This window comes from Girardinichthys multiradiatus, chromosome 19, assembly GCF_021462225.1.
Source record: "Girardinichthys multiradiatus isolate DD_20200921_A chromosome 19, DD_fGirMul_XY1, whole genome shotgun sequence".
Classification (NCBI taxonomy): domain Eukaryota; kingdom Metazoa; phylum Chordata; class Actinopteri; order Cyprinodontiformes; family Goodeidae; genus Girardinichthys; species Girardinichthys multiradiatus.
Window position 1 is genome coordinate 34260951 of NC_061811.1, and position 14799 is coordinate 34275749.

The 14799-nt window shown below is 42.9% G+C and overlaps 1 protein-coding gene across 4 annotated transcripts in view; it reads right to left on the minus strand.

Annotated features, from left to right (window-relative positions):
• slc4a11 (solute carrier family 4 member 11) overlaps positions 1-14799 on the minus strand; it is a 243530-nt gene that overhangs the window by 14949 nt on the left and 213782 nt on the right. For all 4 annotated transcript variants that reach the window (XM_047345902.1, XM_047345901.1, XM_047345903.1 and 1 more), the window contains 4 exons: positions 12533-12758; positions 12008-12114; positions 2421-2586; positions 715-888 (listed from right to left, as the gene is read on the minus strand). In XM_047345902.1, the coding sequence (XP_047201858.1) occupies positions 715-888; positions 2421-2586; positions 12008-12114; positions 12533-12758 (673 nt within the window). The remainder of the gene's footprint in view (positions 1-714; positions 889-2420; positions 2587-12007; positions 12115-12532; positions 12759-14799) is intronic.

Consider the following 14799-nt stretch of genomic DNA (forward strand, 5'->3'; position numbering starts at 1 on the left):
CATAGGAAATAATCCTGCCTCTCAGGTAGGCTTTCAGGGCGGCCCACCAAATAGAGTGTGTGTAGAACTCTTACTTTTATAGAGGTGGTCTCACCTGTTGATCATCAAGTTCACCACCTGGCTGCTACTTTCTGTCTTTAATCCCATAGTAAAAGCAATGGTTTATTGAGTTTTTCCTCGTGTTCCTCAGGTTTTCCTTTTTAGCATTTGGTAGATTTTTTATCACGTCATGATCTATAGAACCCTAGAAGTACCATAATTTCTGTTCCCCCACGATTACATAAATACACTTTAATAGAAGCTACTTTATACATTCTCCCTGAGATTGGGGAATTTAAGGTATTAATTTTCACACAGACATGCCATCAAAAATAACAAAATGTATACTTATTCAAAACCTAAAATCCTTGATTACATCTTCTGTCCTTATACAAGACAGTCCCTAAATCTTCATTTATCACACTTGACTACTTTATTAATCCTGATATGCAAAGTATAATCTCGCATGGCTGTGGATGAAATGCTCAACTTAATCCTCTCATCTTTCAGAAACTCCCTCAGCTCATCCATCCTCAAAGGAAATGGTTAGTTACATGGTAATCTTGCAATCAAGAAAGAGCCTGCGATTAAAAAAAATCAGTCGGCACATGCTCTGAAGATGAACTTTAACTGAGCATTTGATCATTGTTGGTGGTGAGAGGGTGGATAACTCACGTCTCATAGAGGTGCCCCCCCTCCACGCGCTGCTCCACAAAAGCCAGCTGGCGCACATGAAGGGTGGAGTGGGGGAAGGCGGCGTGCATCCAGGGCAACCCCAGCACTGACATGAGTATGTTAATGAGGCCAGAGAGCATCAGGTCCCAGTGATATGCTGTACCCTTAAGCAACCTGGGGAGCAGGGCAACACATAATGCACTGCAACAGCAGCTCAAACAGGAAACAAAGAAAGTAATGTGAAGACAGACAAAGAGCATATGTAATTAAGCACATTAACACACAAATAGAGTGAGTAATACACTCTTTTCTCTCATTCATCATGCAAGAAAATACATCTGCATTATTTCCATACTTTCAAAGTTGTCATGGACATAACATGACGTAAATCAATATGTTAACATCAAGATTTAAGGGAGAGTAACATTATAGCAACAAATCGTAAAAAAAAATTAGCCTGCATGTGAAGCCATGGAACATTTTGTCCTCATGTTAGTCCTCAATCCCAGCAGAAAAAGCAAGTCGACATGGCCCATCTAATGAGGTCTGTGTCTACTTGGGGAAATTCAACCTTTAAATACAAATAAAGATACAATTGTCCATGCTAAACTGTCTGAGGGTAGATCTGTGTCTAAAGAAGACATTCTGTTAAGAATTGTGAACATAGTACATCACAAGCCATGCGCCTGTCGACGTGACTTTGAATATAAAATTAGCACAGGCAGATACAGTAAATAAAAGAGGATGAAATCTTCAGAGGCCAATAATAGGTCTCACTCAGTATATGAAAGTATCAGAAGCACTTAAGCAACGGACATGCACTCAGAGCAAGGTCCTGGCATACTTCTGACTGGAAATTTGACCAGTTCTCTTATGAGAGTTGGTGGAGTTTGATTAAACTGGTTGGTTTACTGGCACAGATGTGCCTTTTAGGCATAATCCTTAAAAATTCAATATGGTATAGATCACAACTATTCCAGATGCACAATGCTAGTCAGATTTGTTCAGTTATCTATTTGTCCATCTGACCCAAATAATCCCCCTTGAAAGAAAGACATTTGGTTAGAATATTGAGAAACCACTAAGGCTCAAGCTGATCATAAACTGGATGATATTGAGACACCAGTTTTACTATCCACAGTGAAGTGAGGTTATCAAGGTGGACTTGGATGATATCAACCAAGAAAAAAAGTGCCTGCTCCACTCGACTGAAAAATGCACCTTTCAACATGGACTAGACAAATGTCTTCAGAGGAAAGGATTCACTGTCAGACAAGACAAAGATTAAACTATTTAGCAACAATGACAAGAAGAATATCTGGAGACGTCAAGGTGGGGCTATCAAACCTCACAACCTTGTAACAACTGTCGATTATGGTGATGGCAGCATCATCCTGAGCATCCTGTCTGATTCACTGTCTATGGTGCACTGCACAAAGTAGATGGAGTAATGAAGAAGGAGGACAATGCCAACCCCTTCCACTTTTAATCAAATCAAAAGCTAGATTTCTGAAACCTGGACACAATTAGGTATTTCAACAGGACAATGATTCTAAATACAAATTGCAAATGGTTTTGGAACAGATAAAGCCAGCCAGCATTAAGCACCTGAAGTAGTCAGACCTTTACCCTGTTGCAGATTAATAGTCATAGTCTATGCTTACAACCTTTCTACATGCCAGGAAACCAGCATTTCGTCACCCTACCTGTTCTCTGGAGCATTGGTCAGTGATACGACAATATTCTGGTCGATGAAGATGAGAAGAGCCAGGAGGAAGCCAAGTCCCATGGCGCTGACAATGTTCATGGCCGACAGCCGCTCAAACGGTGCCACGTTGAAGATAGGCCGATCATGAACTTTAAAGACTGGAACTGCTCCAAAGGAGGAATACAAGACAACATACAGGAGAAGAAATGTACAGCAGTTTAGATTGTTAAAATGATCCACCACTCTCGTATCAGTTTAGAATTTTATTTTGAGCTAAAGTGTTACACCAACACCAGCATCTTATAGAAAACCTCCTTGATCTCTTGATATTGTTATTTACTGTGTTTTTCTGATTATAAAATGATTTGATAATTCATGTTTTAATCTTATAAATCCTTTTAAGATTTACTGGATTTCATTTTTTAATGCTTTATATCTAATTTAGTGCTATGCTCTGTCAAATACTGCTAAATTAAATGTAGCTGGTTAAATTTAGGAAATGACAAGACAATAATGGGTCTATTATGCTATGACTTATTGTCTCTGGAGGTAACAAAACAGAAATTGTCCAGGCACTTAAATTTAAATTCATTCGGGGTTTGGCAGTCGTCTGTGTTCTGACCCCTGGAGAACAGCTGCTGCCTTGGCAACAATAGAGGCTAAAAATGATGCCGAACAACAGAGAATAAAAACTGAAAATGGCCAATGTGTTTTGACCTGTTCCTTTACTAAACAGCATAAAGCAATAATAAGGGCAGCAAATAAGTGGGCTTTGTCACAAAAAAGGTAGTTTTAGACAAAAACTGGTTTGCGTTTTAGCAGCTTTGGCTGTACTACACCACGTAAATAAAATTTTTTGACCAAACATACCTTCTCATCAAAAAATTCGGAATCATAATTTATTATTTCCAACAAAAGTGCTTTAGTTTAAGCAGGTGCTCACATCACGTTTAGAAAAACATAAAATGTATATAAAAAAATAGTACCAGCATACACACATCTCTCAGGAACCCAGAGACTTCCTAGATTTGTCGTAAATTAGGTAAAAGGTTTAAATAATAATCTATGAATAAAAGAAGATAAATATATAGCTAAACAAGGCTAAAACTAAACATTATATCCATCATAAATTGTAATTATCAATTTCAATTTATTTGTAGGTGGATGGAATTAGACTCTTATGTTGCTGTGCCTGCAGAACAGTTTAGTAAATCATCCGTAAATTGTGGGGAGGGTGGATGACAGTTGATGGTAAAGGCCCTGACTACACCTGTCGTAACATCCCTGACCAAGATGATGAGCTCTCTTCAAATGGAGGTCAACACCTTGCAAAGAGCCTCTGCCATCATTAGCATATGAATGTGTGTAATGGGTGTGTATTGGGTATAAGAAACACATTTTATTCAAACCTAAATGAAGAAAATGTCATGCCACAGCCAGCATTCTAACATCTACTGCAGTTTCCATAGGATTTAGGAGCCAGGTGTTGACAATTAAAGCTCTTTATTAACTGATCTCAGCAGGTGTGACTACCTCCATATGATCACCAGTTTTGGCAATTTGTTTGTCTTGGGCAAAGCAGTTAAGTAACTTTAAAACCCACTTTTTGACAGCAAGGAGCACAGTAGGTAGGCCATTATTAAACAGAATCTTGATATTGTGGCAATGTTTGATTTTGACTCAGCTTCAGAAAGGAGTTGGGGCAGGTCAGATGATGATGATTTGCATAGGTGCATATTTCTAATCATTCTTCCTGTTCTTTATCTGCAGTAGTTTTCTGAGGCCCAACAGAGACAGATGACATTATGAAAGGGGACAACACCAATTTCTTTTTGCATTGAGTGTGTTTGTGCAAAAACAAAAAGAAAATTATGGAACTCTGTGGGGTTGACTGTGGGAATGAACCCAGGTAGTGGTATATTATAGGGATGTTAAGATCAATGGATTCGCACTGATACGCAGACGCACATGTGCAAGATGCGTGTGCATTGGTAGAGCAGCTGTCAGCAGGTGTAGTTTTGAGGATTGAATCTAGATGCATCGGTTTTCATGTCCTTGCTCCAATAAAATTTGATCTGTTTAAAGATGAGAAACTCTATTACATCCTCTATGTCTTAGAAGAGCCTGAAAAACACATTTTCAGCACAGCTAAGCTGCCTCACTCTCATGGTTAATTTTTATAAGTGATACTGACATTATAAAGCAGGATGTTGTGAAACATTTTTTCATGAAAACTAACTGTATTGTTTGTTGTTCTTGAAATAGAAAATGCATTTTTCTGCTCATTGCAGAGTTTTCGGAATGAGTGGTAACCACATCTGCAGCCTGAAGGCTGATATGGGCGCCCTGCACAGCAAACATGCAGAGAGGAACCTTCTGCAGCTGGAACTACAGGTCCTTCTCAACATATTAGCATATTGTGATAAAGTTCATTATTTTCCATAATGTCATGATGAAAATGTAACATTCATATATTTTAGATTCATTGCACACTAACTGAAATATTTCAGGTCTTTTATTGTCTTAATACGGATGATTTTGGCATACAGCTCATGAAAACCCAAAATTCCTATCTCACAAAATTAGCATATTTCATCCGACCAATAAAAAGAAAAGTGTTTTTAATACAAAAAACGTCAATCTTCAAATAATCATGTACAGTTATGCACTCAATACTTGGTCGGGAATCCTTTTGCAGAAACGACTGCTTCAATGCGGCGTGGCATGGAGGCAATCAGCCTGTGGCACTGCTGAGGTCTTATGGAGGCCCAGGATGCTTCGATAGCGGCCTTTATCTCATCCAGAGTGTTGGGTCGTGAGTCTCTCAACGTTCTCTTCACAATATCCCACAGATTCTCTATGGGGTTCAGGTCAGGAGAGTTGGCAGGTCAATTGAGCACAGTGATACCATGGTCAGTAAACCATTTACCAGTGGTTTTGGCACTGTGAGCAGGTGCCAGGTCGTGCTGAAAAATGAAATCTTCATCTCCATAAAGCTTTTCAGCAGATGGAAGCATAAAGTGCTCCAAAATCTCCTGATAGCTAGCTGCATTGACCCTGCCCTTGATAAAACACAGTGGACCAACACCAGCAGCTGACACGACACCCCAGACCATCACTGACTGTGGGTACTTGACACTGGACTCCTGGCATTTTGGCATTTCCTTTTCCCCAGTCTTCCTCTAGACTCTGGCACCTTGGTTTCCGAATGACATGCAGAATTTGCTTTCATCTGAAAAAAGTACTTTGGACCACTGAGCAACAGTCCAGTGCTGCTTCTCTGTAGCCCAGGTCAGGCGCTTCTGCCGCTGTTTCTGGTTCAAAAGTGGCTTGACCTGGGGAATGCGGCACCTGTAGCCCATTTCCTGCACACGCCTGTGCACGGTGGCTCTGGATGTTTCTACTCCAGACTCAGTTCACTGCTTCCGCAGGTCCCCCAAGGTCTGGAATCGGCCCTTCTCCACAATCTTCCTCAGGGTCCGGTCACCTCTTTTCGTTGTGCAGCGTTTTCTGCCACACTTTTTCCTTCCCACTGAGGTGCCTTGATACAGCACTCTGGGAACAGCCTATTCATTCAGAAATTTCTTTCTGTGTCTTACCCTCTTGCTTGAGGGTGTCAATAGTGGCCTTCTGGACAGCAGTCAGGTCGGCAGTCTTACCCATGATTGGGGTTTTGAGTGATGAACCAGGCTGGGAGTTTTAAAGGCCTCAGGAATCTTTTGCAGGTGTTTAGAGTTAACTCGTTGATTCAGATGATTAGGTTCATAGCTTGTTTAGAGACCCTTTTAATGATATGCTAATTTTGTGAGATAGGAATTTTGGGTTTTCATGAGCTGTATGCCAAAATCATCCATATTAAGACAATAAAAGACCTGAAATATTTCAGTTAGTGTGCAATGAATCTAAAATATATGAATGTTAAATTTTCATCATGACATTATGGAAAATAATGAACTTTATCACAATATGCTAATATTTTGAGAAGGACTTGTATATCAGGCTCAGGCAGAAAGACAAACTGTGATTTGGCAGCAGTGTTACTTTTACATTATTAGGAATAGGCATCCCCTCCTTGAACCACCACCTTAACGTGGTGGAGGGGTTTGAGTGCTCAAATGATCCTAGAGGCTATGTTGTCTGGGGCCTAAATGCCCCTGGTAGGGTCTCCCATGGCAAACAGTCTCTAGGTGATGGGTCAGACAAAGAGTGGTTCAAGAATCCCTCATGAAGAACAAAATATCGAGGCACGTGACGTCGCCCGGTACGGCGGAGCCGGGGTCCCACCCTGGAGCCAGGCCTGGGGTCGGGACTCGTCGGAAAGCGCCTGGTGGCCGGGTTGCTCCTCGCGGGACCCGGCCGGGCCAAGCCCGAACGAGAGACGCGAGGCCATCCCCCAGTGGGCCCACCACCTGCAGGGGGAACCGTGAGGGACCGGTGCAAAGAGGATTGGGTGGCGGACGAAGGTGGAGACCTCAGTGGCCCGATCCCCGGATGCTTAGGCTGGCTCTAGGGACGTGGAATGTCACCTCGCTGGGGGGCAAGGAGCCTGAGCTTGTGCGGGAGGTCGAGAGATATCAACTAGAAATAGTCGGGCTCGCCTCCACGCAGAGCATGGGCTCTGGAACCCATCTCCTTGAGAGGGGTTGGACTCTGTTCTACTCTGGAGTGGCCCACGGGGAGAGGCGGCGGGCTGGTGTGGGTTTGCTTGTTGCCCCCCAGCTCAGCCGTCTTGTGTTGGGGTTTACCCCAGTGGATGAGAGGGTCGTATCCCTGCGCCTTCGGGTTGGGGAGAGGTCTCTGACTATCATTTCAGCCTACGGGCCGAGTGGCAGTGCAGAGTACCTGGCCTTCTTGGCGTCCCTGTTGGGGGTGCTGGATAGTGCCCCTCCCGGGGACTCCATTATTCTGCTGGGGGACTTCAACGCCCACGTGGGGAACGACAGTGACACCTGGAGAGGCGTGATCGGGAGGAATGGCCTCCCCGATCTGAATCCGAGTGGTGTTTTGTTATTGGACTTCGCACAGATTGTCCATAACGAACACCATGTTCAAACATAAGGGTGTCCATCAGTGGACTTGGCACCAGGACACCCTAGGCAGGAGGTCGATGATCGACTTTGTTGTCGTATCATCAGACCTTCGGCCGCATGTTTTGGACACTCGGGTGAAGAGAGGGGCTGAGCTGTCCACTGATCATCACCTGGTGGTGAGTTGGATCCGCTGGAGGAGGAGAAAGCCGGACAGACTTGGCAGGCCCAAGCGCATAGTGAGGGTCTGCTGGGAACGCCTGGCAGAGCCCTCGGCCAGGGATGTATTCAATTCCCACCTCCGGGAGAGCTTCGACCAGATCCCGGGGGATGTTGGAGACATAGAGTCCGAGTGGACCATGTTCTCCGCATCTATTGTCGATGCTGCTGCCCGTAGCTGTGGCCGTAAGGTCTGCGGTGCCTGTCGCGGCGGCAATCCCAGAACCCGGTGGTGGACACCGGCAGTAAGGGATGCTGTTAAGTTGAAGAAGGAGTCCTATCGGCTGTGGTTGGCTTGTGGGACTCCTGAGGCAGCTGACGGGTACCGTGAGGCCAAGCGTGCTGCGGCCCGGGCTGTGGCAGAGGCAAAAACCCGGGCCTGGGAGGAGTTCGGTGAGGCCATGGAGAAGGACTACCAGTTGGCCTCGAAGCGATTCTGGCAAACCGTCCGTCGCCTCAGGAGGGGGAAGCAGTGCTTCGCCAACACTGTTTATAGTGGGGGCGGGAGACTGCTGACCTCGACTGAGGACATTATCGGGCGGTGGAAGGAGTACTTCGAGGATCTCCTCAATCCTGCCATCACGCATTCCGTGGTGGAAACAGAGGCTGGGGACCCGGGGTTGGACTCTTTCATCACCCAGGCTGAAGTCACCGAGGTGGTTAAAAAGCTCCGCGGTGGCAAGGCTTCGGGGGTGGATGAGATCCGCCCTGAGTACCTCAAGTACTGGGGGATGGCCTCGCGTCTCTCGTTCGGGCTTGGCCCGGCCGGGTCCCGCAAGGAGCAACCCGGCCACCAGGCGCTTTCCGACGAGTCCCGACCCCAGGCCTGGCTCCAGGGTGGGACCCCGGCTCTGCCGTACCGGGCGACGTCACGTGCCTCGATATTTTGTTCTTCATGAGGGATTCTTGAACCACTCTTTGTCTGACCCATCACCTAGAGACTGTTTGCCATGGGAGACCCTACCAGGGGCATTTAGGCCCCAGACAACATAGCCTCTAGGATCATTTGAGCACTCAAACCCCTCCACCACGTTAAGGTGGTGGTTTAAGGAGGGGATGCCTATTCCTAATAATGTAAAAGTAACACTGCTGCCAAATCACAGTTTGTCTTTCTGCCTGAGCCTGATATACAAGTCCTTCTCAAAATATTAGCATATTATGATAAAGTTCATTATTTTCCATAATGTCATGATGAAAATGTAACATTCATATATTTTAGATTCATTGCACACTAACTGAAATATTTCAGGTCTTTTATTGTCTTAATACGGATGATTTTGGCATACAGCTTATGAAAACCCAAAATTCCTATCTCACAAAATTAGCATATCATTAAAAGGGTCTCTAAACGAGCTATAAACCTAATCATCTGAATCAACGAGTTAACTCTAAACACCTGCAAAAGATTCCTGAGGCCTTTAAAACTCCCAGCCTGGTTCATCACTCAAAACCCCAATCATGGGTAAGACTGCCGACCTGACTGCTGTCCAGAAGGCCACTATTGACACCCTCAAGCAAGAGGGTAAGACACAGAAAGAAATTTCTGAATGAATAGGCTGTTCCCAGAGTGCTGTATCAAGGCACCTCAGTGGGAAGTCTGGGAAGGAAAAAGTGTGGCAGAAAACGCTGCACAACGAGAAGAGGTGACCGGACCCTGAGGAAGATTGTGGAGAAGGGCCGATTCCAGGCCTTGGGGGACCTGCGGAAGCAGTGGACTGAGTCTGGAGTAGAAACATCCAGAGCCACCGTGCACAGGCGTGTGCAGGAAATGGGTTACAGGTGCCGCATTCCCCAGGTCAAGCCACTTTTGAACCAGAAACAGCAGCAGAAGCGCCTGACCTGGGCTACAGAGAAGCAGCACTGGACTGTTGCTCAGTGGTCCAAAGTACTTTTTTAGGATGAAAGCAAATTCTGCATGTCATTCGGAAACCAAGGTGCCAGAGTCTGGAGGAAGACTGGGGAAAAGGAAATGCCAAAATGCCAGAAGTCCAGTGTCAAGTACCCACAGTCAGTGATGGTCTGGGGTGCTGTGTCAGCTGCTGGTGTTGGTCCACTGTGTTTTATCAAGGGCAGGGTCAATGCAGCTAGCTATCAGGAGATTTTGGAGCACTTCATGCTTCCATCTGCTGAAAAGCTTTATGGAGATGAAGATTTCATTTTTCAGCACGACCTGGCACCTGCTCACAGTGCCAAAACCACTGGTAAATGGTTTACTGACCATGGTATCACTGTGCTCAATTGGCCTGCCAACTCTCCTGACCTGAACCCCATAGAGAATCTGTGGGATATTGTGAAGAGAACGTTGAGAGACTCAAGACCCAACACTCTGGATGAGCTAAAGGCCGCTTTCGAAGCATCCTGGGCCTCCATAAGACCTCAGCAGTGCCACAGGCTGATTGCCTCCATGTCACGCCGCATTGAAGCAGTCGTTTCTGCAGAAGGATTCCCGACCAAGTATTGAGTGCATAACTGTACATGATTATTTGAAGATTGACGTTTTTTGTATTAAAAACACTTTTCTTTTATTGGTCGGATGAAATATGCTAATTTTGTGAGATAGGAATTTTGGGTTTTCATGAGCTGAATGCCACAATCATCCGTATTAAGACAATAAAAGACCTGAAATATTTCAGTTAGTGTGCAATGAATCTAAAATATATGAATGTTAAATTTTCATCATGACATTATGGAAAATAATGAACTTTATCACAATATGCTAATATTTTGAGAAGGACCTGTATATAGAACTCGTCTTCAAAGGAAGGAACAACAAAAGCCTGAGGCCACGACAGATAGCTCTCCTGGTATCAGCAGCCAGACCACAGAGGTGACTGTGGGGGTCAGTTGTGCAGAGCCATCAAATGTCTCCAGAAAAAAATGCTTTATCTTGGTTTCTCCTTACTATATCAGCACAAAACGTCTACTGACATCTGCAGATCATGTTATTTGACAAATCAGTAACTGCTCTCTCCAAACTTTCCTTACGCAAGATTTTATACCTGATAAATGCACCGCCAAGTAATTTTTTCCCGTGTCTGAGCCCAATGAAAGAAATGTTTTGCATATTTGCATTTAATATATTTGTAATATATAATAATTGCAATATATATTTGTATTTTTGTATTTTATATTATTATCTTCCCATTCACTGTATTTGCAAAACTTTTTTTTTGTAAACAAAAGAACAAAAAATCTGTAAAAGGACTTACAGAGGTTTGAAGTTTTGGCACACTGTGTTCTTTGTTTGACAGCTAAATTATTTAAATTACGTTAAATTCTCAAAAACTGATAATATGTAAGACTTTAAGCTGCTTCCAATCAATCAAAATAAAAACATGGTGAAATATACCTTTTATGGGAGCTGTGCATGAATTGCTGCAAACCTCAATAAACTGAAGCAATACTAGAAATGTGTGGGTCAAAGTTCATACATAAGGTGAGAAACAGAAAATTTCATTCAGACACTGACTTCTTCAAATTATTGCTTCGAAAGGAGATTCTACCAGCTACTCAACGATTTAACAATGACTTAGTTATTCACATACATTTTTTCTTTTTTTTGTTTAATTAATATTAATATAGGATAAACTGTAACCGCAAAAAGAAGACTAGCAACTATGTACTATGTGTGTTAATTATGTTGTCTAGGTGTATATTCAAAACTAAAGCACTAACTCCTTAACTTTTATCACAGAAATGTGTATTACCTGGATTGATAAATTTATGGGAGGGGGGTCTTGAAATGTTGAACTTCAGATATTTAAGTTCCTTTGCACCACTTCTGATGGATGGAGTGAAGAGCCAGGATAATCATACTGTGGTTGATAGGGGAGCATTTAGGTACTTACTGGAGTAAAAAAAGTATGGATTATTTCCTGCCAGACCGCGGAGATCAGAAAGTTATAGACATACTAACTAAGATCATTGATTGATCATTGATATTGATTTTCTGCTTTAGAGATTGAGTTGCCAGTGATGAAGAGTCAGCTGGGATCAACACATTTACCACCGCAATAGCTTATTGTAACCTAAAGGAATCTCTTCCTTCACTGCAGGTTTGCTTGCATTGAGTCACTCATCAGTCAAACAGTCAGCTCTAACTGCACATTTTAATACTTTTTAATTTAAGGTTTTGATTATTTATACCTGGCTGGGTTGGTATTACTCTAATTTTCCATCGCACATAAAACCTAAAAACATTAATTTCTGCTTTATTCAAACTACAAACAATGTTTTGTGACTGTTTTCTGTTCACATTCTATAAGTATACCAACAAACTATAACATCATTCAGCACTCCGGATCAAATTATCCAGTGAGGTAAATAAAATGATACTAACGCTCAATGTCGCTAAAAATGTAGGAGCCAATGAAGGAGAACAGCAGCACTGAGATCGGCAGGGCACAGTCCGACAGCACTTCTCTCACTTTGGCATGGAGGAACGGACTGAGAGACAGAGAGAGAAGGGAAAGTGGAGTCAGCAAGGAGAGACAAATAATGGAGGAATACAATTACTGTGGACAAGACAAGGACAATGGCTGCAATCCTGACACTGCTTAAGTACCTTACTCTGCCTCTTGCTTACACAATTGAATCCAGCTTTGAGGTTGATTTGATTACCGAGAGCAATCAGTAGTAGAATATTAATGCTTATTAAATCACAGGCTGGAACTGAGGCTTTGACAGAAAAGTGGGCTTTGCAAGTTCTGTCTGCAAAGTTCCTGTATCACTCCTGACAATCATTAAAGGCAAGGCCCTACTGCACAGTATTCATCCAAGCAGGCAGTGCTCCCACCCAGACGTGATTTAAAGTTCTCCAGTGATTAATCTTTCAAGTGCCCCACCACATTAACGCTGAATGTACCTTCTTTTGAACTGGTAGAGGGTATAGCCCATCCACAATGTCCCGAGCATCAGCAGGAGGCAGAGGACAGGCCTCTCTCGAGTGCACTGGATGAAAGATTCGGGCAGAGCATTGAAGACCGACTCGACCATCAACTCACTCCTATTTCCTCCCTGCAGATCTCCACCCTGAGGAACATCTATGCTCCTGTTCTCCAGAGTTGGTGCATTGTAGTACCTCTGAAAAACTGAAATGATATTCACAGTGGTCACTTGGAAATACACTTTAGACAATCCTTAGAATGACAAAACAGAACTTTTGTACCCTTTTTTAAAGTAGTTTTTTTTAGGTAAAGGTATTTGGACCCCCTTGAACCTTTTTATATTCTTTTATTTTACAACTATATATTTCATGTATTTTATTGTGATTTAATGTGACAAACTAACCACTGTAAGACTTTTATGGTATGTTTCTATTAGCTTTGAACATTTAACCCATTAAATCTTTGTCTATTCATCTGTGCAAAGTAACTCAAACACAGTTAGATTAGACGGAGAGCGTCTCTGAACAGTCATGTTCAAGTCCTGTTACGGATTCCTGACTATTTAGGTTTGAAGTTGGACTGGGCCATTCTAACACATGAAAATCCTTTGATTTAAACCATTTCACTGCAGTTCTGCCTGTATGTTTAAAGTCTTTGTCTTGCCGGAGGCTGAACCGCTGCTCGTATTTCAAGTCTTTTACCGACTAACAGATTTTTTTGCTGGATCGGCCAATATTTAGCTCCATCAATCTTCCTTTCAACTCTAACTAGCTTACCTGTCGCAGCTGAAGAAATGCATTTCACAGTGTACAGTACAGACCAAAAGTTTGGACACACCTTCTCTTTCAAAGAGTTTTCTTTATTTTCATTACTATGAATATTGTAGCTTCACACTGAAGGCATCAAAACTATCAATTAACACTAGAATTCCCAGGGCCGTCAATTTGACGGTTTTGAGAGTTTGACATGTCATAATTCTGGTTTATTAAAACTCTTATCTTCCTGCCATCCTGACTTTTTCTAAACCTGTGTCTTGTGTATTCCTATGTCTCTATTTTAAAAAAATAACAAAGTAAATAAAAGATCTAAGTATTTCTACCTCTAACTACCACAGCCGCTATTTTGATGGCCCTATTATTTACATAAATATTTTTTTTCCACGGCTGAGTACACCGCGAACGTTGCCTACCAACCGCCACTCTAGAACGCAGTCTGAGAAGGAGATTGTTGGCATCCTACAAATGGCTGCCAGAAGGATATTTTCTGCTCAAGATGCATTAGAAATGCTTCAAAAATTACGATTGTGATTCTGGGGTTGAGAGGGATTCTGGCGGCTCTTGGTCAGCATTCAGTTCCAGGCTAAAAAACACGAGTCATCCCCTTAGCAGGAGGTTGTGGCGCATTATTTCAAGGTAGTAAAAGACTAGCCTATGTAACAATTTTATCACTTCAGGCTATAGTTTACAGATTAGTAAACTAATAATATATAAACTACAGCAACAGTGCCACAATCAGTGCAGGTTCAGAGCCAGGGAGACGAGCCAGGTGCTCAGTGCCCAGTTATAAACCCAGCAAACCAGCTCACAGGCAGGAGAGAAACTAAAAAACAAGGTACTGATAATGGAAAAAGAAATAAACACTAAGTTAGGTAATAGATACAGTAGCACAGTAACAACAATCTATTCTGTGCTTCACAGCGTTTTCATTGCAAGACGAGTGCACACCTGGGAAGGAGGAGGAAATAGGAAAGGATGGCACTGTGTGGACAGTAGTAGGGGAGGAAGAAAGTAGAGGGAGGCTATGAGCCAGAATGCGTTGACAGAGCAGCAGATCCAAGATACCCAGACCACGTTTTGCCTGGTGGATGCCAAAATGCTCATCCACGTTCAGGGCTTCACCGTAGCTGAGGCCCGCAGAGTTTTAGGAGATGATTCCTCTTCGGACATGAATGTGGATGAGCTGAAGGCATTTTTAGCACTAGTTTATGTCCGCGAAGTGAAAGGGGGGGCGTAACATGGAGCTGTCCAGCTTTTTGTCAAATCAGTAAAGCTTTTTTTAAAACATTTACCCCCTACTCTGTATTATTTTTCAGTACTATTTATAAATAATAATAAAACATAATAGGTTTTGATCAAATACTATTATTAATTCTTGTCAAAACCATAATTTTATAGCCTGCAAGAAAACCTGTAACATTCTGAGCAATGTAATGCAATGACGTCATCACCGCCCTCGCATCCAGAAT